Here is a 26,455-nt window from a genome sequence, read left to right as displayed (position 1 = left end):
ACCACTAGAGGAGTATTGTGTCCACAATGCGCGGTCGGGGAGAGCCTGAAGCATGCGGCTGCCGTCCGCCTGCTCCTCCTCTCTCGCCCACGCTCTTCTCACTCGCGTGGCCCGGGTGCCAACTGGTCCTTAGGCACCTGGTTACCTGGTGTAACTGCAAATGCTTATTAAACAACTGGAAGTGTTTTGGTTCAGGTTCTGCAAATCCCCTTGGGTTTTTCCATCTCAGCTCTGTGTCCTGGATTGACTCTGCTGTGCAGAGAGAAGTATTTAACCTTAGCTCCAGGATCTAGCTCTTCCCACCCCAAGATAACATCTCCATTAGCATCTGGAGGCTTCTATGTTGGTTCACTTAGGAGGATCCTCTTTACTCCCCTCAACTTCCAAGCAAGCAAAACAGCACCACCCAAAGGAGCAGACCTGTGCCTGTGTGGCCTAAATACTTGCGAACCACAAAGCTTCGATTACTAAATTTAACAGCAACACACATAGAGCAATACTTACAGTCAGAGAGGGAAGCTGGAGACACGGGGTCAGTCCCTCACAGTCCCGTTACTGTGCCAGTTCTACAGTTTTGTAGCCTGTGCCACTGGGTGATTAAGTCACCTTATTTACAGGTCTCAGGTTTCTTAAGTGTCAAGGAATTGAGACGCCATGGTCTCTAATAGCTATCGTAGTTCCCAAAGCCTTTGATTCTGGAGTTAGAGTCATTTTCAAGGAATGTGAAAAGGAGGAAAATAAATCTTTGAAACAAAGTGTTCTCCGATTGGTGGCCTCCCGTGTGAGACACGGCAGAAGCTGGAAGGGAAAGCAGACTCGTACTTACCAGCAGGGGGCATATGTCAAAAGCCTTTCTAATCCCAATGACAGCAAAGGCTGTAAGGTACAGTGCGTTCTCTCCAGCCTCCACAGGCAAGGTGCCCTACAAACAACGTTTTAAGAGAAAAGTAAAATGATCCGGTTCTGATTTCTCTTTGAGACTCACCTCCTCGCTCCCTTCACGCACCCCCGCTGTACTGCTCACGTTCTCCATGAGCTCAGGTCTTATTCCAGCGCCTTCTCTTGCCCGTCTCCCCGCCCCACCCTCTAACCCCACCTCCTACCTCTTCACCACCCTCAAACTCTCCCCCTCCACGAAAAGGACTCCTCTCCTGCAAAGCAGAGCTCTGGCCTCTGTTCCCCGACTCTTCCCTCCCAGGTAGTGATCACCCAGAGCCACGCCTGCAAGGCCTCGGTGAGGTGGATTTGCCCTCCAGCTTTATTTCACGTGGCTCACCAGCTAGTTCTCCAGGTCCCAGTTCTTTAAATGAACCGCCTCCCCACCCCCCTGCAATTCAAAATGCCAGGCACAACAGGCGCCTGAAAGGATCCTCAACGCCACTAACCATAGGGGCATTGCACACTGACACCCGTTAGGATGCTCCAAGCTAGAAGGCAGGCAGTGAGTGTTGGCCCGGACACAGAGAAAAGGGACCGCCGCACGCTGCTGTGGGAATGTACCGTAGGCCAATTAGTGCAGAAAACAGGTTCCTCAGAAAGTGAAGAGAAAGAGTTAATATCTTCCAATGCCGCCACTGGGAGTATGTCCAAAAGAAAGGCCACCAAGGTCTCAAAGCTATATTGTCCCTCCCACATGCACTGCAGCCTGATTTACAAAGGCCAAGATATGGAATCAGCCTCAGGGTCCATCCATGGATACGGGGGAATACAGTGCATATACACACAATAGAATATGACACAGCCTTCAAAAAGAAGGAAATCAGGGCACTTGTGATCAAATGGATGAACTTGGAGGACGTTATGCTGGGTGAAATCAGCCCGTCATAGAAAGACAAGTCCGCTTATGTTTGGGATCTAACAAAGTGGAACTCACAGAATCAGTAACCAGGACCAGGAGCTGGGCTGGATTAGGAAGAGATTGGCCAGATACAAAGTTTCACTTAGACAAGAAGATGGATGGTACAACACTGAGACTACAGCTAATAACAACGTATTGTATATCATTGGAAAGCTGCTAAGAGGGTAGATTTTCAATGTTTTCATCACAAAATAAGTGTGTGAAATAATCATATGCTAATTAGCTTGATTGAAACATTCCACAATGTATACATACAGCAAAACATCAGGCTTTATGCCACAAATAAAAACAATTTAAATTTTAGTTAAAAAAAGAAATCTATTAATACTGATGGAAAAACATCAGGCATGCTGTGACTTTACTTGGAATGCTCTTTCTGTGTCCCTCCTGCTTCTCTGAGGAGGTTGGTCAATGCATTTTTTTTTCTAATTCCTCCAGTCTAGGTTAGATCCCCTGCTTTTAGATATACAAGACTGTAACCTCTATTACATACATGGACTATGACTTCTCGTTCCTGTGACTTCCCATGATGTGGAGTTACACTGGTTGTGCATTCTTATATGAACATAGGAAAGTTCTGTCCTATTCCTTCTGACTTTTCCATTCTCATTCCCACTTCCTTCCCCTGATTCCCCACTGTCCAATCTGGTGAGCCTGCACCCCCCCTCTCCCCTGCCCCGCATTGAGACTCAGCATCCACATATCAGAGAGAACATTCAGCCTTTGGTTTTTTGGGGGATTGACTTATATCACTTAGCATGATAGCCTCCAGTTCCATCCATTTACCAGCAAATGCCATAGTTTTATTCTTATTTATGGCTGAGTAATATTCCATTGTGTATATGTGCCATATTTTCTTATCCATTCTCCTAGGTTGGCTCCATAGCTTAACTCTTGTGAATTGAACTGATATGAACACTGATGTAGCCATGTCACTATAGTACGCTGCTTTTAAGTCCTTTGGGTATATACTAAGGGGTGGGATAACTGTGTCAAATGAGTTTTCTGAGGAATCTCCACACTGTTTTCCAGAGTGGTTGCACCAATTTGTAGTCCCACCAGCAATGTATGAGTGTACCTTTCCCCCCACATTCTCACCAACATTTATTACTTTCTTGATAATTGTCATTCTGACTGGAGTGATCTCAGTGTAGTTTTAATTTGCATTTCTCTAATTGCTACTGATGTTGCACATTTTTTCATATATTTGTTGACCATTCATATTTTTTCTTCTATGAAGTATCTGTTCAGTTCCTTAGCTCATTTATTGACTGAGTTATTTGTTTCTTTGGTGTTAAGTTTTTGAGTTCTTTATATATCTTGGAGATTAATTCTGTGCCTGAGGTGCAGGTGGCAAAGGTTTTCTCCCATTCTGTGGGCTCTCTCTTCATGCTCTTGATTGTTTCCTTTGCTGTGAAGAAGCTTTTTAGTTTGATACAATTACATCTATTGATTCTTGATTTTACCTCTTAGACTTTCAGAGTCTTGTTAAGGGATTTGGTTCCTAAGCCAACATAATGGAGTCTGGGGCCTACTTTTTCTTCTAGTAGGCACAGGGTCTCTGGTCTAATGCCTAGGACCACTTCCAGATGAGTTTTGTGCAGGGTGAGAGATAGGGGCTTAATTTCACTTTATTACATATGGATTTCCAATTTTTCTAGCACCATTTGTTGAAGAGGTGATCTTTTCTCTAATGTATGTTTATGGTGCCTTTGTCTAGTATGAGATAATTGTATTCATGGGTTTGTCTCTATGTCTTCTATTCTATACCATTGGTCTCTATGTCTGCTTTGGTGCCAATACCATGCCATTTTTGTTACTGTAGCTCTGTAGTATAGTTTAAGGTCTGGTATTGTGATGCCTCCTGCTCCACTTTTCTTGCTGAGGATTGCTTTGGCTATTCTGGGCCTCTTATTTTTCCAGATAAGTTTCATGACTGTTTTTTCTGTTTCTATGAAGAATATCATCAGAACCTTAATAGGAATTGCATTAAATCTGTACAGCACTTTTGGTAGTATGGCTATTTTGATGATATTAATTCTGCCTATCCAAGAGCATGGGAGGAGATTTTTCCATCATCTAAGGGCTTCTTCAATTTATTTCTTTAGCATTCTGTCATTTTCATTGTAGTTTTCACCTCTTTTGTTAGATTGATTCCCCAATTTCTCTTTGAGGCTATTGTGAATGGGGTAGTTTTCTTAATTTCTCTTTCAGTACATTCATCACTGATATATAGGAATGCAATTGATTTATGGGCATTAATTTTATATCCTGCTACTTTGCTGAATTCATTTATGAGTTCTAGAAGTTTTCTGTTGGAGTTTTTTTTAAGGTCTTCTAAATATAGAATCATGTTGTCAGCAAATAGGGATAGTCTGAGTTCTTTGTATCCCTTTAATTCTTTCTTCTGTCTAGTTGTTCTGGTTAGTGTTTCAAGGATGATGTTGAATAGAAGTGGTGAAAGAGGGCATCCTTGTCTTGATCCAGTATTTAGAGGGAATACTTTCAGTTTTTCTCCATTTAGAATGATGTTGGCCATGGACTTAGCATAGATAACCTTTACAGTGTGGAGGGATGTTCCTACTACCCCTAGTTTTTTTAGTGTTTTGGACATGAATGGATGCTGTATTTTGTCAAATGCTTTTTCTGCATCTATTGAGATAATCATGTGATTCTTATCTTTAAGTCTATTGATGTAAATTATATTTGTGATTTCCAACTTTTGAACTAACCTTGCATCCCTAGATCCCCTACTTTCAATGAAACCATTTTCCCCTTTTCTCTTTTCTTTTCCTTCTCCCTTCCCTTCCCTTCCTTCCTTCTTTCTTCCTTTTTTTTTTTTTTTTTTTTTTTTTTTTTCATACTGGGGACTGAATCCAGGGCTGCTCTACCACTGAGATATACCTCCAGTACTTTTTTTTGAGACAGTCTCTCTAAGTTGCCCAGGTTGGTCTTGAACTTGGGATCCTCCTGTCTCAGTTTCCTGAGTTGCAGGGATTACAGGTGTGTGCCACCATGCCTGGCTCTTTTTCCTCCTTTTAGCATTTGCCACACACTTGAAGTTATCTGGTGTCTGACTTCTCTGCTGGGTCCCGAGCTCAGTGGTTGCAGGGGCCACACTTCTTGTGTTCACTGCTGTGTCCCTGGCATCAGGCCCTTGACTCACACTCCAAAGGCATTTATTAAGCAAATTAGTGATTTGTATCCACTTTCTCTACCAGCGTATGGACTCCTTTGTGGCAGTGATATTATCTGGGGTCCACTCTTCCCAACTCTTCTGTCCTACCATGCCTCAAATAGGCTCTTGCATCTATCAGGCTCAGTGGATGGTTGTTGAATGAATATGGATGGGTGGATGGGTGAATGAATAGATGGGTACATGGGTGGATAGTTGGATGGGTGGATGGGTAGATGGGTAGATGGGTAGATGGGTGGATGGGTGGATGGGTGGATGGGTGGATGGGTGGATGGGTAGATGGGTAGATGGGTAGATGGGTGGATAGTTGGATTGGTGGGTGGGTAGATGGGTAGATGGGTGGATGGGTGGATGGGTGGATGGATGGATGGGTGGATGGGTGGATGGGTGGATGGGTGGATGGGTAGATGGGTAGATGGGTAGATGGGTGGATAGTTGGATTGGTGGGTGGGTAGATGGGTGGATGGGTGGATGGTTGAATGGGTGGATGGGTGGATGGGTAGATGGGTAGATGGGTGAATGGTTGAATGGGTAGATTAGTGGATGGGTGGATGGGTGGTATCTGAAGAAACAAGTGATATAGAATTTACTGTTCAAATAGTACCTTGATGATGTTAGTTTCCCCAATATTATGCTATTGATGTAACAAGGGACCACTATGAGATCCACTGTCAGTCATGGAGGTCACTTGTGCTTGATGTGAAAGGGATTAGATTAGAACAGGCAGAAAAAAAATTTCTGTTGAATCTTAAGTAAGCATTCTAAGGTGCAGAAGAAATTTCTGAGCTATCTTGGAGTGTTGTAATTTCTTTGTAATTCAAGTTTGTAAATAGATTTTAATCTCAGAAAACTCATTATACTTTTTAAAATAAATTGACCCCCATCTCTCTTTCTAACAGGATCTAAAGAAGTTCTCATCTTTCATGACAACATCTTGTTCTGTAAGAAGACTCTGAACTTTCGGTACAGATTTCACACCAAGGGAAGGCAGGCAAATTCGTACATTATACTTATTCTGAGATCTCTGGAATTTAGCTCGTGTGAGCCACAAATGCTTGTTCTACCAGTTATTTATCTGACTTCCAGGGAGCTACCTGAGGATCTCTCCACTTCAGAGAGTATAGGAGGGCCTTTAGTATTCTTTGCCTCTTCACAAGGGGAGTTTCCTACCAGATTACATATATATTTTTCCTCTTTTCTTCATCCTCCCATAGTAGAATGAGAATAAAACTCAAATTCATAAACAAAATTATTGCTAGTGTGTATATTTGACTTCCTTACCTGTAATTTTATTGGTTGATACTGAGAATTTTCCTTGAAAGATCCATTTTCCAATTGACAATTCTCAACCAGCCACAGTAAAGAATTACAAATGGAATTTTGGTTCTGCTGTACGTATTTATTTACTTGTCCAAGTACTCTTAAAGCAAAAGCTGTTAACCTTTAAGACAAAAATCAAATAAATGTTTAGCACCCTGAATTCCTTTGGGCTTTCGATTTGCAGGGTATGTTATTTCATACAATTTTACGCTGCCAAAGAAAGTAAAAAATTTGAAACACACAATTCCAAAGGAAGTCACCATTTTACAAGGTGATAAGAGAAGATATTTGAAAGATCTCTAAAACATTCAGTCAATAATAAATGCGAACAGCATGTCTTCTGTGATTACAACAGTGTTAGCTAGCACATAAACTAAAATTGATTCCTGATGACAAAGAAAAAAGATTACTTTCTCAAGTTAAAGAAAACCAAGGTGAAAGGAAGAGTTTTGAGTCAAGATACTGACGCATGAACACAAGTCATGGAAGAGTAAAATTGTAAATTCTAGGTGGTAAAATGTGCACAGCACTGGCATCTAAATCACTAAAGCTTGAATTTCCTTTCCCAACACCCCTGGGGATGGTCTGTCCCACTTCTTCCCCTTGAACTCTGCCATTGACACAAAACTTGTCACTACACAGGAAATTTTAACATCAGGATTACTTAGACAAAAGGCAATTTCAGGCTCTCTTAGTATCTAACACAGAGCTATCAGGCAGGATGGAATTTGTGACCTCCCCAAACACCTCTTTCCTCTCTAGCTGCCCAAGAGCCCCCAACACTCAGCCTGCCTCTCAAGGTCTCAAACTCAGATCCCTTGACTGCCCCCTCTACTTCCCCTCACTTTAAAATTTCGATATTTTTTTATCACTTGCTGTTTAAAAATATATTTTAAGTAATTATTTTCAAGAGGGAAAACTTTCATATGATTCAAAAAATTCAAATGTATAAAAGCATAGATAATGAAGACTTCCTCCCAACCGTGCCCTGCCCCCACCTCCCAAAAGGCAGCTAATACTGTTTCTATCGGATCCTTCAAGACAATGAGCTCCCTGTTACCCTACCATCCCAGCCACACCAAAGCAGCAGAATATTTACGTTATCCTGTACTTGGCTTTTCTTATTTAATAATACATCTTAGAGTCTATATTAATACAAACAGTTAATCTATATTAATACATAGTTTCCTTATTCTTTCACAGATTATTTTTTACAGTATTTTGGTACAGATGCACAAGACTATTTTAGCTGTGAACCTATTTATGGGTCATTAGGTTGTTCTCAATCTTTGTTTCAATAGCTTTATTTTTTTTAAATTATTTTTTGATGTTAATTGGGGTTTGCTTCTCCACAGGTGGGTCCCTTTTCTTAATCTCCCTCCGATAACATCAGAAGGCCAATTTCTATTCTGTTGACTTTTAGGGGAAAGAATTGAGAGAGCCTCTTCCTGCAACCCCCGTGTGCTCCCAAGCAGGAGGAACACCTCCACAGATCGGTCATGACCAGAACCCTCACTGGCCCACATTTCATGCTGGGGCTCCCTTGGGATGTAGCTTCTGGAATCGCTCTTCTGTTAGCAGCCTAGAGAGGCCTAAGAGTGGAGTCAGAGGCCACCAGTTAGCTATCTGGCCACTTAAGTACCCTCCCTGGGCTTCAGTTTCATTTCTGAAAAAGGCAATAGCAATAAATGGGGAAAAGTTCTCGCTTCTGGAATCTGTTATGAGGGTTAGTCACGTGACCACACCTAAAAATAGTTCCGGCTTACAGTTAAGTGTCTAAGTGTGTCTCTGCCTCTATTTGGTCCTGGGGAGCCTGGGCGCCCCAGGAGTGGATATTTAGATAGCTCTTCATTAGCAATGAAGCAAGAGCATCAGGCTCAGCCTTTTTGGGTCTCTTCTCACTGACCTGTCTCTTTTCATATCGGTCTGAAATTCAAAATTTAAGTGTGAGGAAAGGAGAAATTGTAGATTATTTGACTTGCATTTGTTCTAGACCTCAGGCTACCTCTAGAAGTTCTTGTAGACTGGCTTAGCTTCTCCAGCTTTATAATTGGGTCTGGTATACTAAGAATTTATAGTGGAAAAGAATGTTTGAAACCACCCTGAAGAGAAATCTAACAAAATGTGATAAAACTGAAATCATGCATGCCCTACATCCCAGAAATTCCACTTCTGGGGTTATATCCTACAGAAACCCACAGGCGTGCATGAAAAGACGTACAAAGATGCTCATGTGAGTGTCGTTTCTGAAAACTGGAAATAATTATCCATCAAATGAGAATGGACAAGGAGCACATGACATGTGGAATATCTGTAGAATGTAATACTGCATGCAATGGGAGGAATGCAGATCTCCCTATACTGCTAGACCTAAAAAAGTAAATATTGAAGGAAATAGGCAAGTGGCAGAATGATAGATAGCTAGTTTGATACTAGTTTTGAAAACTTAAAAAACATACACACAAAAAGGACTCTTTATGAATTACAATAAACTAACACCAAAAAGTTCACCATCATTAATTCTGGGTTTCGTTAATATGAGTGGTATACTTTTTTGTATACGTGTACTTTTCAAAGTATTAATGATACTTTTTTCTATCTTCCTTTTATTTTTCAAGAAAAATTTTGAGGGTATTCAGGTGCTGGCTGTTTCCTCTTATGCATATTATTTCTTTGAAGGAACTTATGGAGTTGAGGGCAGTACCCCTTGCACACAAGTGCTCCTGGGTTTCTGGCTGAGCCCTCAGCCTTGCCCCGACCTCTCGAAAGACTCAGTGTTAACCTGGAGGTCATGCCACATTCTCTCGGGATTTCTGTTCTCCAGGCCTGTTTCCCAGTTCCTCTTGGGGCAGTTTCCGGTCTTCATTGACACCACCCAACTCCAGGAACCCAGTGGTGATCCTCTGGTTGGTGTGCTCCAGGGATCCATGAGTCTTCGAAAATGTGCCACCCACACCCAATTCTAAACTGTGGCACTTGGTGACTGATTGGACTTGGAACCAAAAGGGAAGGGAGGGGTCAAAAGCCAACCGAGGATTCTGACTTGACAGGTGGGGTGAGGGTAGGCATTGTTGTGCACCGAAGCAGGGAACAGAGGAAAGCATGCTGAGAAGGAAAGAGTCTGGCACAAACTGTGCTCGAGGTCTTTGGCTGCAGAGCTTAAGAGAGAAGGTCGGCCTGCCTGGAATTAGGGAGCCATCAGCATTAAGTTATGGAAGTCAGGGGCAAAGATGAGATTGCACAAGGAGAGATTACAGGACATAAGAGGCCAAGGAGGAAATCCTGGGGACTCTTGAGTTAAAGGGAAAAGCTAAAATTAAACTTTTAAAAATGTGTTTCACATAGTGCTACCTACAGAGCACCTGGCACACTGTGTTTTGTTAAGTACTTTGTCAAAGCATGATAGTATTTTTTGAAAACAGACTGCCATGTGGACTTTTAATTTATTCAGACTATCTGTACCTCAAATTATCAGGATTACAAAGTTATACTATGTTGAATAAATACTTATTGAGCATCAGGTATGTACCAGGCATTAGGAATATTTGAGACTGCCTATATGCAGCTTATGTTCTAATGGGAGAGACAGATGGTGAAATAAGCAAGAACATTAGTACTATATGTTAAGGAGAAAAGGAACACACAGAGAAGGATAAGGAGTGATGGAATGAGCTGATACGGTGGCACACACCTGTAATCCCAGCAGCTTGGGAGGCTGAGGCAGGAGGATCTCAAATTCAAAACCAGCCTCAGCAAAAGTGAGGTGCTAAGCAACGCGGTGAGACCCTGTCTCTAAATTAAATACAAAAACAGGGCTGGGGATGTGGCTCAGTGGTTGAGTGCCCCTGAGTTCAATCCCTGGTACCAAAAAAGTGCTGTAATGAAAGTGAGTTGCAATTTTAGATAGAATGATAAAGCAGGGGCCTAAGACGGTGACTTTTGGTAAAGACTGGAGGAAATAAGGGAACCAACCTTGCTAACACCTGGGAGGTGGTAATCAGACAGGGAACACTCAGTGGAAAGGTGCAGAGGTGGAAGCACCTTTATATGTGGAGAAATCATATAGATGAGGAGAGCCAGATCAGATAGCGCTTTCTCAATTAAAAGTTTGGGTTTTACCCTGGGCAAGATGGGAAGTTCCTGAATGGTTTTGAGTGATGTGGCCTAACTTGTGTTTTAACAGAGTCACTCCAGCTGCTGCGTTGAGCACAGACCAAAGAGGATCAAAGTCTGCAGTCAGAAGGCTAGAGGAGGCTAGTGCGATCATCCAGGGAGGATGCTGGCTTGGGCCAGGATGGTGTTCTGGAGTTGGTGAGAACTAGTCAAATTCAGGATATATTTTGAATGTGCAGCCAAGCATATTTACTGGACCAGATGTGGGTTGTCAGAGAAAAGGAGGAGTAAAGAATGAGATAGGCTTTTAGTTGGAGCAACAGGAGGAATGGAGTTCCCATTATGAGTGCTATTCTTTAATTAATCAACTGCTTTATGACAACACAAGTAAAAAATCTACTTACCAAGTGCTGGCGCTTCCGCCCTTCCACATGCTGTAAGAGTGGTCAGCATTTTTGTAGGACATGATGCTCACCATCCCTAAGAAGCACCAGAAAAAGAACACAGAGCTCCCCTGAACTCCATTTCTACTCAAAGGGTATCAGCCCCTGGGAGCAGTAAACTCCCTTTGGTGTTGGGCAGCAAGCATGTGCTCTGTGGCCAACACTCAACTTTTCAAAGGAGGTGCAGGAATTGCTCGAATTGGGAATTATCAACTAGAACATTCTAATCTCATTCAAAGAGGAAGGAAGTGTTCAGTAGGGTTTGGAATGCAGGTGTCTTGTCTTCCATCCAGGCATTTTGTTAAGTTAAGCCAAAATGCTAAAGAAATAGTATCTATTTATAGGGTAGGGTCCAAATCATTTTTTTTGGCTCAAATTCTTTTATAATTGTTTTTATATAATTCATAACTTAAGTGCTAGTTTAAGTAGATATTTGCTTAAAAAAACCACTAGATTATTATGTAAAATAGATTATTTTTACCTTCTTTTATTTTTTTCTTCAGGTTCTGTTTTTTAGTTAATGAATTAGGATGAAAAATATTCCAGTGATTTCCTGTTTCCAGGTAGTGATAAACATAGAATACAGGGACGATGCTCATCAGCTCTGCCTCTGCACTGCCCTTGGGGAGGTGGGTTAGGATGTCAATGCCTTCCGAACTCAGAACAGTAGAGAGCACTTCACCTAGAAGCAATCCTGAAACAAAAAGAAATCAAAGTTGACATACCCCTTTCTATCACCTTCTAACAGTGTACTCTAAAGACAGAAGATCAACCATCTCTACTCTGCTTCTCAGAAATGGTTGAGGAGAATGAACTGGATAGGAACATGAACTTTAAAGAATCAAAAAAAGAAGACTTAAAAAAGATCACTATTATATGGCGGTAGATCATGTAATATGGCGGACAGATTACTGCCTAGGGAACATGGCAACTTGGTTTCCATTCAACCTGATAGATTTAGACCATTGTAAATCATACTAACAATCCTTCCATGAGGCAAAGAGCCAGAGAAGGGAGTGCTGGATCACTCTGCTACACCTCCCTGTGCAACCTTAGGCAAGCCATTTTCTTATACATCCAACAGCAGCATTGCATGTGATCAAAAAGGTCCTTTCTGGTAGCAATGATCTGTGATTCCAAGGTTTTGTCTGAGATAAAACACAGTCAGGACATTCTATCATTTTGTGGCAAGTTATTGAATTGTGAAGGCCAGAGACCAGGAGAAACCCACCAAAGATGTTGTGTCTGCAAACATACTGGAGGGAGAGAAGCTCGCGATGATTGGAAGGTATGTGCCCCTCCAGAACCTACGCTGAACCCTAATCTCCAAGGTGGTGGTATTAGAAAGTGGGACTGAGAGAGAGGTGACGACTAGGTCATGCAGGCTGAGCCCTCAAGAAGGGATTAATGACTTTATAACAGAGGTGTGGGACGCTGTCCCCGCCTTTTTATCATTGAGCCCCTGTCTTTGGCCTTGTGAAGATGCAGCAACACACGGCTACTTGGGAAGCGAGAGCAGCCCTTGCCAGACACCAAATCTGCTGTCATGTTGATCTCCAACCTCCAACCTCCATGACTGTGAAAAATACATTTCTGGTCTCTATTAATTACCCAGATTGAGGTATTTCGTTATAGCAGCACAAATAGACTAAGGCTCCTCTGGGACTGGTCATTCCATAGGGTAGTGGGCACGTCACGAAGCCTTCTGTGGAGCAGGGCTGGTTAGGACCATTGAGTCCAGAAGCAGCTGCACGCCCGTTTTAGAGATGTCTCTGGGCCCACAAGAGCCCTTATCCTCCACCATGGGAGAATTAATCTCCATTTAAATCAGGTCAGTGGAAGAGGACAGCTGCAGAAGTGACCGAGTGTTTGAGGGGCGTGTGAGTGGGAGTAGTGAGGGACAGGGTACGCTCAAAGGCAGATCTGTGTGTATCAGGAATCGCAGAAATGTAAATCACGAGGATATTCGATTTTTATGTGAAGCACAAAGCGAAGTAAGTAATAAAATGGAATTTGTTAATTTACCTTTTACACTCAAAATCCTTTTGACACTTGTTTTGGGGACCAAATCTAATGGAATCCTGTATGGGAATTCCTTTCGTCTGCTAATGGCACCTGTAAATCAAAAAATGATGAGATTTACAGACTTCTTAGGGGAAGAGACTCTTTGCAGATTATTTATAAGTTACCTACTGCCAAATAATTTTTCAAAACAAAAGACTTCAATAATAACAATTAAAATCTTAAAAGAAAGAAAACTCAAATCCTAGGCTTATATAATCTTTTTATATAAAATACTAAATTTGGCTGTAAGCTTCCTACCATGGAATAAGTAGGATATATCAAATTTATCCACCAGTATAGGGTAGCATGCCATTTTGTCCAAAGGGAGAAAATTGTTCCTGGAACTGAAATCTAAAAATAACTAACATGTAATTTGTTCGTCAAGGTTATTTGAACACTGGCTCTGTTGGGAAGCATGACCTGAAATTCTTTCCACTTTCCCCTCCCAGTCTAATTTAGACTCTATTTTTCTTTATGTTCTCAACGACAGAGTTTTAGCATACTGGTATCAAGAGAATTTTTCTATTATAATCATTCAGTGGTTTATATCATAAAATGATAACATTTATCATTGTCCTGATGGAGTACCAAGCGCTGCACTAAGTTCTTTAGATGTGTTATTACAATGGATCCTCACAACACTTCTGTGTACTACATAGATAAGCTAATTGGGTTTGGAGAGGTTGAAGGCCACAGGACTTGTACAGGGGGAGCTGTGATCTGAGCTAAGGAAGTTTACTACAGTCCTTTGTAGTCTCCAGAAAGAGACTTGACCTCCTGTTGTCCTGCTAAGAAGACTCTTTCGGGGCAGGAACTATCTCTGACTCAAGTTGAAGTTCCAGCACTTCACATAGTCCCTGGCTCATGGAAGATGCTGAAGAAAGAGTGACAGTTGGTGATTTAATGGACACACCACGTAGCTTTGCCAAAGATGTAGGAATGCTCCTTGTGAAACCTCTTCCTCCATGAACCCTAAAAAGTGCCGAGGGTATTATATTAAGATGAAAGTCAGTGAAGGCATTTAAGGGGCTTGCGGTATGGCTGACGGAAGTTGGACTTCAGAGAGAACTTACTGTATAAGTGGCACTGAGCAAGACACAACCTTTCTATGCCTCAGTTTCTCTCTTAGTTGGATGGAGGTAATAATTTTTTCCTCAAAGGATGTGTGTGAGGTGAAAATAGTGTAGATGGAGAGCTTGGCATCCAGTTCATGCTCAATGCATGGCGCTTACTCACAGAGAGGTTGTTTATGAATATCTAAATTTGAACCTCTGCCATTCTCTCCGTTGATACCTGCTCTTGACTATTTTAATTGTCATCGACAACTCTACTACCAGATGGAAAAGCTAAAGGAGGAGGTTAGAACTCAGGAAGTCAATTCGACTTCTTTTAAGAGATCATGAAAAAAGAGCCGTCATGGCATCACAGATTCCAGAGAGAGTACAACATGAAAAAGCCAAATCTGTAAAGCCAACAGAATAAAATATTCAGCGATGTCTTTTTGAACTAAGGGTAGAGGAAGACTTCTTAATGATTACCCCCAAAATAAATAATCGTAAGTCGACATTATGATGGATTTGACTATCTCAGCATAAAGAATTATAGTTCAAAACCCATTAAGAGTTCTTTTTTTTTTACTTAAAAATGAAGTACATTTTTTACAAAATGAAAATGAAATAGACAAGTCCAGTGGAAAATAGAAAAAGTTCAAAAGATGTGAATGGGCAATTGGTAGATGGAAAATCCAAATGGCTAATAAATAGATGAAGAAATGCTGAAAATCATCAGTAACCAGAATAATCCATACCAAAATGATAATAAGATATTATTTTATAACTATCAAAAAGATGCCACATTTCAGAGAGGTGAGTAACAGCAAGAGTTGGTGATGGTGGGGGAAGGAAGAGAGCCCTCGTGCTGGTAGAAGCCCAGGAATACTGAAGAGTAAATGACATTAAATACGTGTGTGCCCTTTGACCGGCAGTCCCACTTCTGGAAATATAGTCCAGATAAATGCCTTCCAGATTTTTCAAGGGTAATACTTCCCAGTTTGAAGTGAGACCCTGTTCTTCCTCACTGACACATATATTTTCAGATTTCCTTTAATAGTATTATTGTCCATTCACTTTTTCAGATACATCTTGACTTCTTCTAAAAAACTGAATTCTGCAATGTCAATATATAAATATTGGTATAGCAATTTCAATATATAAATATTGGAAGCATTTAATAAAATCTCTAAAATAACTGGACAGAATGGATTGCCACCTTTAGCTCCTTAGAAGGTAACAAAGCTGCCTAAATCTAAGTTGGCAAAAATTTACAAAGAAAAAAAGGCACATGATCAGATTGGAAAGAGGCATAGACTTGCTTTCCCTTCTCGGTGCTGGGTTGGAACCCAGGGCCTTGTGCATGCTGGGCAAGTGCTCTGCCCCTGAGCTACATCCCCAGCTCAGGAATTTTGTAAACTAAGAAATTCTCTGGAGAGATTTATTCTAGGAAAAGAATTCCTTCCACTCTTGTGGCCCTACGGTTCACACCCAGGACAAATAAGACAGGGTTGAGTTTTTTCCTGCAATAATATCAGGATAGGAGGCACTGTTGGTGAAAAGGACACCGTGGCTCTGAGGCTCGATGGCCCTGCCCCAGGGCTCAGATCTCAGAACACACAGCGTCTCCTCCACCCCTACCCACTCACCATGCCCTGTGGGTTCGTGCCTATATGGCTACCCACACATAGGGAGGAGTTTCTGTGTATTTCTCTTCTGAAATCATCCTTACTCAGTTTGTGATATCGAGCTGATTTAAAATGTAAAAGTAGTAGCACTTTGTTCTCCCAGAGGAAACAGCACCCTGAGTCTAGTGGTCTTTATTTGTAAGTAAATTTTTTTCACCCCACTGTTGAATCATGGAAAGAAAACAAGAATGACTGGATATGACAAGAAGGTGAATTGTAACAACTTAATATGAAGACAGCCTGTCTTCCCTTGTTGAGAAGAATCGTTAACAAAGCGCATTCTAAATTTCAGAAATATATATTGTATATTTGCGTTTAGGCCTTGACCTAATACTCAAATATTTGCAAGAGTCTAGCTTTAAGGAGATTCACAGTATCTCAGTTAAGGGAAAAGCAGGGAATGAGGAGCAATGAGGAATGGATTTGTTAAGTGATCAATCAACATTACTGTGTTTTCAAATAATGCATGCTAAATAATTATGCAGATGACCTTTTCTTTGGACTTATGGTTCTATAATATAATAGTATAAATTATTATTGTGACGTAATATTGTCAGGATAGGAGGCACTGTTGGTGAAAAAGACACATAACTGATGTAACTGGTGTATGAGGGAATCCACACAGTTCTTAATATTTCAGTATTTTGTATTTAAGATTAACAGAATAATCTTTGGTCTCAATCATACAGTTTATACCATGACACATGTTATCAGGAAGGTCAGTGATTTAGGAAGCCGATACTTCTGATTTTACACATTTAACATTTCGAAAAGTAGTGTTTTAAGTTACACTTGCATTTCAATTTCTAGAGTAAAAAGACAACATATAAAATACAAAATCATTTTCTTACCATAAATTCCCTGAGGATCCAGAGTAACACCAGCATAACTCTCCCTTTTGACTCCTTCTGGCTAAAGTGAAGGCAGAAAACATTAGCTAAGAACATAATTACATTTATATGACCTGAATTCCTTGAATCAACTTTTTGGGTCTAGTTTCCCAATTTAAACAATCCTCTTTTCTTGAAAAGGCAAACTATGTATAAATACTTGTATATAATAATAAGATTTTCTGGCTATTTGTATAACAAGCAGAGCAAACCCTTAAATGGAAGTTATGATAGGCTGGGTAATTTGTCTAAATGCATTGTTTTTATTAGCTTTTAACCTCTAAAATACTTTATGAGGAAGGTGCTATAATTACTCCCATTTGTCAAATGAGAAAATTGACATACGCAGAGATCAAGTAACTCATGCAATGTCACACTGATGGAAGTGTGAAGCCAAGCAGCTTGCTCCAGAGTCTGTGCATGAAACCATGAGGTAAGGATGCACAGCAACGTGCCTTGCACAGAAGTGAATTCCATAACTGAAAGCAGAATTTGGAGGATGGAGATTTAGGGAGACCTATCAGTAACTAGTCATGTGACCCTTGCCAAGAATCTGACCTTGGTTTAAATTAGCATTGTTTTAAGTTGACAAATCTGAATTGTATGAGAGAGTCTTAATCTTGACATGGAAACATTCAACAGACTATGGGATTAATAGGATTTCATAAATCATTATTTTCTTCCTTTTTTGGCCTGTTTACTCGTTTAAAAATCAGAAAGTTTTCTAAACTGTGAGTTCTTGAAAGTCAAGGACCATGTGTTATTTTTTGTTTTAACTTCAGAACCTAGTGTGATGTCTGACACGTGTATTTCAAGATGTACTTTCTGAATTTGTCTGGAGAGAGCCAGGAAGACACGTACCAATTATTAAAATCGGGAATCTCTGGGTGTGGGGATTACTGGTGACTTTTTTTTCTTTCTGTGTTTTTTCAGTATTCATATTTTCTACAATAAGCAAGTGTTATTGCTTTATTTTAAAAATCGAAGCATAATTTCAAACTTACAGGAAAGTTGGAAAAATAGTACAAAAAAAATCAGGGATGTCCTCCATTCAGATTTCTTGACTGTTAATATTTTGTGACATTTACATTATTATTTTTTTCCTCCTCTCCTCTGCTCACCTGAATTATTTAAGCCTAAGTGATTGAGAACATTTTTTTTTCCAGAAAAAGGTATTTTTTAAAAGAATGCATTTCTTACCACCACTCGCAATGTTTTTACTAATATTTCTCTTCCAAGTATCGTCTCCAGGGAGAAGTTGATGCGGTGAAGGCCGATTTCCAGGGGGAGCAGACTGAAGGTCACCAAGTGACTGGAGGAGCCCTCTACTCTCTGGCGCACACATTTGGAGGACCATGTCCCCTGAGGGTCAATGGTTGAACTTCCCGAGGTACAGATTCCCTCCTCAGTTGACATTTTAACACAGAACTGAAATATCACCAGGCAAGAATCATATCATCACATGTTATCATTTGAGTCATACATTTTATGAGAAACAAAAACAAAACCCTTTACTTCTGGGAACATTTACCCTGAGTTATTAGACACACTCTTCCCTGTGGCTTTAGTGATATTAAGGTAACTCCTGAGGTTCCCAGGCATGGCAGAAAGCTTGCTTCTGATTTCCTAACATACACACAAGCTGCTGGGGAGTTTAGTGATGGGAAAGGAAGTCCAGAAAACTCAGCACTGGCGTGGAGATGCCTGGCCTTTCTTAGGCCATTGCCTCATAAGTGAGGTGCAAAGGCACTGTGGTTCTTCATGCTATTCTGAGAGCACTTACATTGTCTCTCTGCGTGTTTATGTTTGGAACAGTGGGAGCCTCTGGCTCAGGTCCTCCATGTCTTATTCCTCTTTGTATCTTTTGGCTCAGCCTCCGATTTTCACTAAATGATGGTTTGATGAAAGACTGAAAACTACTATTTTGGCCCATGCACAACCCTGTCCACTATCTCCCCACCTTCTTTTTCCAATATTATTAACTTCCCATGTGTACCCTGTTTTACAATTAAACTCTAGCTCTAGAAATACCTAGATTCAAACCTTGGCTCTCTTCTTATTAACTGTGACATGGGAATGGATTGCATGACCTCTCTAGTCTTCCATTTCCTCGTCTTTACTATGGGAATAGTAACGGGACTCACTGACTTTTGGCTCAAACACCGAATATGTTTCACCTTCCCTCCAAAACCTGGTGAACTGACAAAAATCAAGAACTATGCCTGAAAGATTGAATCCATAAAATCCAGAGTGAATCAAGATAAACAAAGAAAGCATCAACATTTCATAACTAATTTTGAGGAATTTTTAAAAAATGTGACGTTCCTTCTCCCTCTTAACCACCCTCATGACAGTGACAACCCGGGTTAGTTAGGAGCTGAAGAAAACTACAGGGTTACCTGAAGCCAGTGATTCCCCCATCCTAGCCAGAGCAGGATGGAGAAGGATGGAAATGGAAGGGTCATTTGATAAAACTCAACATAATTTCATTATAAACATTCCTAATAAGTTGAAAATAGGAAGGGACTTTTGAAACCGATGGACAATACTGATAAAAACCTACAGCAGCAGTTCTGGCTTCCAGCAATAGCTGAATAGCTCATACTGGGCAGCCCTTCTATAAAAATAACTATAATCTCTATGCAAGAAAAATACTGAAACAAATAAACTCTTGCCTGAAGGCCCTACAGAGCGGAAGGGACAGTGACACTTGGAAGAAGGGAATGGCACTGGTTAACTGTCCTGTTCCTTACGACTTTAACTGAGGGCAGCCCCATTGAGCAGTGAATTCCCAGTAGAAACCCACCATCTTGCTGGCTTGAGGAACCAGAGGACACAGCCCGAGGCAGCCAGGCAGATGACCAGGGAAGGAGCTCTGAGTCCTGTGTAGAATCTGCTCAAACCCCGCTGGCCCCTGAACTATGCACAGCACGGACTCCACGCATCGAAACTAAGCCTATGAGAACTGAAGGGGGATTTCAGAATTTGGGATCAAATTCAGCCAATTGCTTGTTAACATATACGATCCCAAATGAAAGCCCATAGAGGAAAATAACAGAATCCAGAACCTCTATGACATTTCATTAATAAGGTGCAAGGTTCAATCCGAGATATAAGGAAATAGGAAAGCATAACCCATATTCAAGGGGAAGGTAATTAATAGAGACTAACCCTGAGATATCATAGGTGAACTTGTTTTGCATCTCAGAAATACACTGAAAACTTTAAGATTAAATAAAATATGGCAGTGCAGTGATATGTGTGACACTTTATAATGCTGTAAGTTTTAGTGGTTTCATTGCAATTTCTAGGGCACCTTCATCACGTCTACTCAGCTCTGCTATGGACAATGTCTGCAAAAATGACTGTGGCTGTAGAGTTTATTTATGGCCATTGAAATTTGAATTTCATATAATTTTCATGTGTCATGAAATCTCCTCCCCCAGAACCATTTAAAAATTCAAACACCATTCTTAGCTTCTGGGTCATAAAAAAGAGGTAGCGGCGATCCAAGATGGCGGCCTAAAGGGAGACTGCACCCCCTGTCGCTCCAGAACCCAGGAGTTAAGAAGGGGAGGCATTGAGAGACTCGGACTGAAATAGAGCCACGGGTGAGTCTGCCCACTGGGTAAAGCTCGGCCCGGGGGGCAGGCCCAGATAGAGGTGGCTTATCGGAGCCGGGCAGGGCAGCTAGAGTCATCCACAGGCAGCCCTGCGCACTCCGGCGGTGGGCCCCGCCCACACAGCCAGCTTCTCCAGGTTCTCGGAACGGAACTGGCCCGCTAGTGAGAGCCTTTCTGACCAGAACAAGCTCCGAGTCCCGGAGCCAGTGCAGCTCAGCGTACTCTGGCACGCAAGCAGATTCAGGGTCCAGACAGGGCAGCCAGAGACTTCCCCAAGTAGTCTGGACCCCTGCGGTGGGAGGTGCCGTTCAAGGCTAGTTTCTCGGAGCTGATCGCCCAGTGAGAGACTTTCTACATAGAACCAGCCACAAGCCCCCGAACCAACGGAGAGCCTCGATCTGCAAACAGCCTCTAGGATCAGGGCAGGGCAGCCAGAGACCTCTTCAGGCGGCTCTGCCCACTCCGGCTACAGGCTCTCTTCTCGGGGCGATCCAAGATGGCGGCCTAGAGGGAGACTGCACCCCCTGTCGCTCCAGAACCCAGGAGTTAAGAAGGGGAGGCATTGAGAGACTCGGACTGAAATAGAGCCACGGGTGAGTCTGCCCACTGGGTAAAGCTCGGCCCGGGGGGCAGGCCCAGATAGAGGTGGCTTATTGGAGCTGGGCAGGGCAGCTAGAGTCTTCCCAAGGTAGCCTTCCACACTCCGGCAGTGAGCTCCTCCCACACGGCCAGCTGCAAGGTGCAGGCCCACAGTGAGAGCATTTCAGCACAGAGCCAGTTCCAAATCGTGGAACCAGTAGGGGGCTAGGGGCAGTTTTCTTTGGATACGCTGCTTTCTCAGATTCCTCCAAGACATCAGGCTACTGAAGGCTGGGAGGTGATACACTGGAAATCTACCGGAACACTATAAGCCAGTAGCGGAAAACTGCAATATCTCAGGGTCCCACTGACAGCTGACCAATATGAGAAAACAAGGGAAGAAAATGTCCCAAACAAACCTAGATACTACATCAATAAAACCCAATGACAGCACAGCAGAAGAAATGTCAGAAAGGGAGTTCAGAATGTACGTAATTAAAACGATCAGGGAAGCTAATGAGGAGATGAAAGAGCAAATGCAGGCATTGAAGGAGGAGATGAAAGAGCAAATGCAGGCATTAAATGATCGCACCAATCAACAGTTAAAAGACCAAATACGGGAAGCAAGAGACCATTTCAATAAAGAGTTAGAGATACTGAAAAAAAAACAAACTGAAATACTTGAAATGAAGGAAACAATAAACCAAGTTAAAAACTCCATAGAAAGCATAACTAATAGGATAGAACACCTGGAAGACAGAACCTCAGACATTGAAGACAAATTATTTAATCTTGAAAGCAAAGTTGGCCAAACAGAAAAGATGGTAAGAAATCATGAACAGAATCTACAAGAATTATGGGATATCATGAAAAGGCCAAATTTAAGAATTATTGGGATTGAGGAAGGCTTAGAGAAACAAACCAAAGGAATGAACAATCTATTCAATGAAATAATATCAGAAAATTTCCCAAATCTGAAGAATGAAATGGAAAACCAAATACAAGAGGCTTATAGAACTCCAAACATACAAAATTACAACAGACCCACACCAAGGCACATTATTATGAAAATACCTAACATACAAAATAAAGACAGAATTTTAAAGGCCGCGAGAGAAAAGAACCAAATTACATTCAGAGGGAAACCAATAAGAATATCAGCAGATTTTTCAATCCAGACCCTAAAAGCCAGAAGGGCCTGGAACAACATTTACCAAGCCCTGAAAGAAAACGGATGCCAACCAAGAATCTTATACCCAGCAAAACTTACCTTCAAATTTGACGATGAAATAAGATCCTTCCATGATAAACAAAAGCTAAAGGAATTTACAAAAAGAAAGCCAGCATTACAGAACATTCTTAGCAAAATATTCCATGAGGAAGAGATGAAAAACAATGATGCAAATCAGCAACAGGAGGCGCTAGCCTAAAGGAATAGCCAAATAAAGGAGAAACCAAATCATGTCAAAAACAAATATGAGTCAATTGACTGGGAATACAAATCATATCACAATAATAACCCTGAATGTTAATGGCCTGAATTCATCAATCAAAAGACACAGACTGGCAGATTGGATTAAAAAGAAAAATCCAACAATATGCTGCCTACAAGAGACTCATCTCATAGAAAGAGACACCCATAGACTAAAGGTGAAAGGATGGGGAAAAACATACCATGCACACGGACACAGCAAAAATCTGGAGTATCCATCCTCATCTCAGATAATGTGGACTTCAAACCAAAACTAGTCAGAAGGGATAAAGAAGGACATTACATGCTGCTTAAGGGAAGCATAAATCAGCAAGACTTAACAATCATAAATATCTATGCCCCGAACATTGGCTCATCCACATACGTCAAACAAATCCTTCTCAATTCCAGAAATCAAATAGACCACAACACAATCATACTAGGCGATTTTAACACACCTCTCTCACCACTGGATAGATCGTCCAAACAAAAATTGAATAAAGAAACTATAGATCTCAACAACACAATCAACAATTTAGACTTAACAGACATATATAGAATATACCATCCAACAAAGAACGAATACACTTTCTTCTCAGCAGCACATGGATCCTTCTCTAAAATAGACCATATTTTATGCCACAAAGCTACTGTTAGCAAATACAAGAAGATAGAGATACTACCTTGTACTCTTTCAGATCATAATGGATTGAAATTAGAAATAAATGACAGAATAAAAAACAGAAACTTCTCCAATACCTGGAGACTAAATAATACACTATTATATGATGAATGGATAACAGAAGAGATCAGGAGGGAAATAAAAAAATTCTTAGAAGTAAACGAGAACAAAGACACATCATATCAAAATCTCTGGGACACTATGAAAGCAGTACTTAGAGGAAGATTTATTTCATGGGGTGCATTCAAAAAAAGAAGTAGAAATCAACAAATAAACGAGTTAACACTACAGCTCAAAGCACTAGAAAAAGAAGAGCAGACCAATACCAAAAGTAGTAGAAGACAGGAAATAGTTAAAATCAGAGCCGAAATCAATGAAATCGAAACAAAAGAAACAATTGGAAAAATTAACAAAATAAATAGTTGGTTCTTTGAAAAAATAAATAAAATTGATAAACCCTTAGCCACAGTAACAAAGAGAAAGAGGGAGAAAACTCAAATTACTAAAATTCGGAATGAACAAGGAAACATCACAACAGACACGAGTGAAATACAAAACATAATTAGAAGCTATTTCGAAAATCTATACTCCAACAAAACAGAAAACCTCGAAGACATCAACAAATTTCTAGAGACATATGAATTACCTAAACTGAACGAGGAGGACATACACAACCTAAATAAACCAATTTCAAGCAATGAAATAGAAGAGGTCATCAAAAGCCTACCAACAAAGAAAAGTCCAGGACCAGATGGGTTCTCATCCGAGTTCTACAAAACCTTTAAAGAAGAGCTCATTCCAATACTCCTCAAACTATTCCATGAAATAGAAGAGGAGGGAACCCTCCCAAACTCGTTCTATGAAGCCAATATCACCCTGATACCTAAACCAGACAGAGACACATCGAGGAAAGAAAATTTCAGACCAATATCCTTAATGAACATCGACGCAAAAATTCTCATCAAGATTTTAGCAAATCGCATACAAATATATATTAAAAAGATAGTGCACCACGATCAAGTGGGTTTTATCCCAGGGATGCAAGGTTGGTTCAACATCTGGAAATCAATAAATGTCATTCACCATATCAACAGACTTAAAGTTAAGAATCACATGATTATTTCAATAGATGCAGAAAAAGCATTCGATAAAATACAGCATCCCTTCATGTTCAAAACACTAGAAAAAATTGGGGTAGTGGGAACATTCCTAAACATTATAAAGGCAATCTACGCTAAGCCCATGGCTAATATCATTCTAAATGGTGAAAAACTGAAAGCGTTCCCCCTAAAAACTGGAACAAGGCAGGGATGCCCTCTTTCACCACTTCTATTCAACATCGTCCTTGAGACTCTAGCCAGAGCAATCAGACAAACCAAAGAAATTAAAGGGATACGAATAGGAAAAGAAGAACTCAAACTATCCCTGTTCGCTGATGACATGATTATATATTTAGAGGAACCTGGAAATTCCACCAGAAAACTTTTAGAACTCATAAGTGAATTCAGTAAAGTAGCAGGTTACAAGATCAATGCTCATAAATCCAATGCATTTTTATACATAAGTGATGAATCTTCAGAAAGAGAAATTAGGAAAACTACCCCATTCACAATAGCATCGAAAAAAATAAAATACTTGGGAATCAATCTCACAAAAGAGGTGAAAGACCTCTACAATGAGAACTACAGAACACTAAAGAAAGAAATTAAAGAAAACCTTAGAAGATGGAAAGATCTCCCATGTTCCTGGATAGGCAGAATTAATATCGTCAAAATGGCTATACTACCTAAAGTGCTATACAGATTCAATGCAATTCCAATTAAAATCCCAATGATGTACCTTGCAGAAACAGAGCAAGCAATTATGAAATTCATCTGGAAGAATAAAAAACCTAGAATAGCTAAAGCAATCCTCAGTAGCAAGAGCGAAGCAGGGGGTATTGCAATACCAGATCTTCAACTCTACTACAAAGCAATAGTAACAAAAACGGCATGGTATTGGTACCAAAATAGACAGGTAGATCAATGGTACAGAATAGAGGACATGGACACAAACCCAAATAAATACAATTTTCTCATACTAGACAAAGGTTCCAACAATATGCAATGGAGAAAAGATAGCCTCTTCAACAAATGGTGCTGGGAAAACTGGAAAACCATATGCAATAGAATGAAATTAAACCCCTATCTCTCACCCTACACAAAACTCAACTCAAAATGGATCAAGGACCTCAGAATCAGACCAGAGACCCTGCATCTTATAGAAGAAAAAGTAGGTACAAATCTTCAACTTGTTGGTTTAGGATCAGACTTCCTTAACAGGACTCCCATAGCATAAGAAATAAAAGCAAGAATCAACAACTGGGATAGATTCAAACTAAAAAGCTTTCTCTCAGCAAAGGAAACTATCAGAAATGTGAAGAGAGAGCCTACAGAGTGGGAGAATATTTTTGCCAACCATACCTCAGATAGAGCGCTAATTTCCAGAATCTATAAAGAACTCAAAAAACTCTACACGAAGAATACAAATAATCCAATCAACAAATGGGCTAAGGAAATGAACAGACACTTCACAGAAGAAGATGTACAAGTAATCAACAGATATATGAAAAAATGTTCAACATCCCTAGTAATTAGGGAAATGCAAATCAAAACTACCCTAAGATTTCATCTCACCCCAATTAGAATGGCGATTATCAAGAATACAAGCAACAATAGGTGTTGGCGAGGATGTGAAAAAGGAACACTCATACATTGCTGGTGGGGTTGCAAATTAGTGCAGCCACTCTGGAAAGCAGTGTGGAGATTCCTCAGAAAGCTTGGAATGGAAACACCATTTGACCCAGCTATCCCACTCCTTGGTCTATACCCAAAGGACTTAAAATCAGCATACTACAGAGATACAGCCACATCAATGTTCATTGCTGCTCAATTCACCATAGCCAGATTGTGGAACCAACCTAGATGCCCTTCAGTTGATGAATGGATAAAGAAACTGTGGCATATTTATACAATGGAATATTACTCCGCAATGAAGAATGATAAAATTATGGCATTTGTAGGCAAATGGTCGAAATTGGAGAATATCATGCTAAGTGAGATAAGCCAATCTCAAAAAACTAAAGGACGAATGATCTCGCTGATAAGCGGATGAGGACATATAATGGGGGTGGGAGGGGTTAGCATTAGGTTTAGGGTTAGGTTTAGAGTTAGGCTAAGGAGAGCGGTAAGAATGAAGGAAAGAAGGACTGTATAAAGGGAAAAGGGTGGGAGGGGTGGGGGGGAAGGGAAAAAAAATAAACATCATTACCCTATGTAAACGTAAAAAAATAAATTAAAAAAAAAATAAATAAATAAAAAAAAAAGAGGTAGCAAACCCAGTTTGGCCTGTGGGCATAGATTGCTGACCACTGATCTAGTACATAAAGCAAAAGAACAAAGAGATGAGAAGGTTCAACATTGTAGGCAGATCAGTTTCTC

At 40.7% G+C, this 26,455-nt stretch overlaps 1 protein-coding gene across 2 annotated transcripts in view; it reads right to left on the bottom strand.

Annotated features, from left to right (window-relative positions):
- LOC124964350 (complement C5) overlaps positions 1–26,455 on the bottom strand; it is a 99,127-nt gene that overhangs the window by 32,157 nt on the left and 40,515 nt on the right. For both annotated transcript variants that reach the window (XM_047524469.1, XM_047524470.1), the window contains 7 exons: positions 17,822–18,049; positions 16,583–16,643; positions 12,956–13,045; positions 11,412–11,624; positions 10,892–10,967; positions 6,336–6,495; positions 827–922 (listed from right to left, as the gene is read on the bottom strand). In XM_047524469.1, coding sequence (XP_047380425.1) covers positions 827–922; positions 6,336–6,495; positions 10,892–10,967; positions 11,412–11,624; positions 12,956–13,045; positions 16,583–16,643; positions 17,822–18,049 — 924 coding nt within the window. The remainder of the gene's footprint in view (positions 1–826; positions 923–6,335; positions 6,496–10,891; positions 10,968–11,411; positions 11,625–12,955; positions 13,046–16,582; positions 16,644–17,821; positions 18,050–26,455) is intronic.

The sequence above is a fragment of the Sciurus carolinensis genome, chromosome 14 (genome assembly GCF_902686445.1).
Source record: "Sciurus carolinensis chromosome 14, mSciCar1.2, whole genome shotgun sequence".
NCBI lineage: Eukaryota > Metazoa > Chordata > Mammalia > Rodentia > Sciuridae > Sciurus > Sciurus carolinensis.
This window is presented reverse-complemented; position numbering and strand designations above follow the sequence as displayed.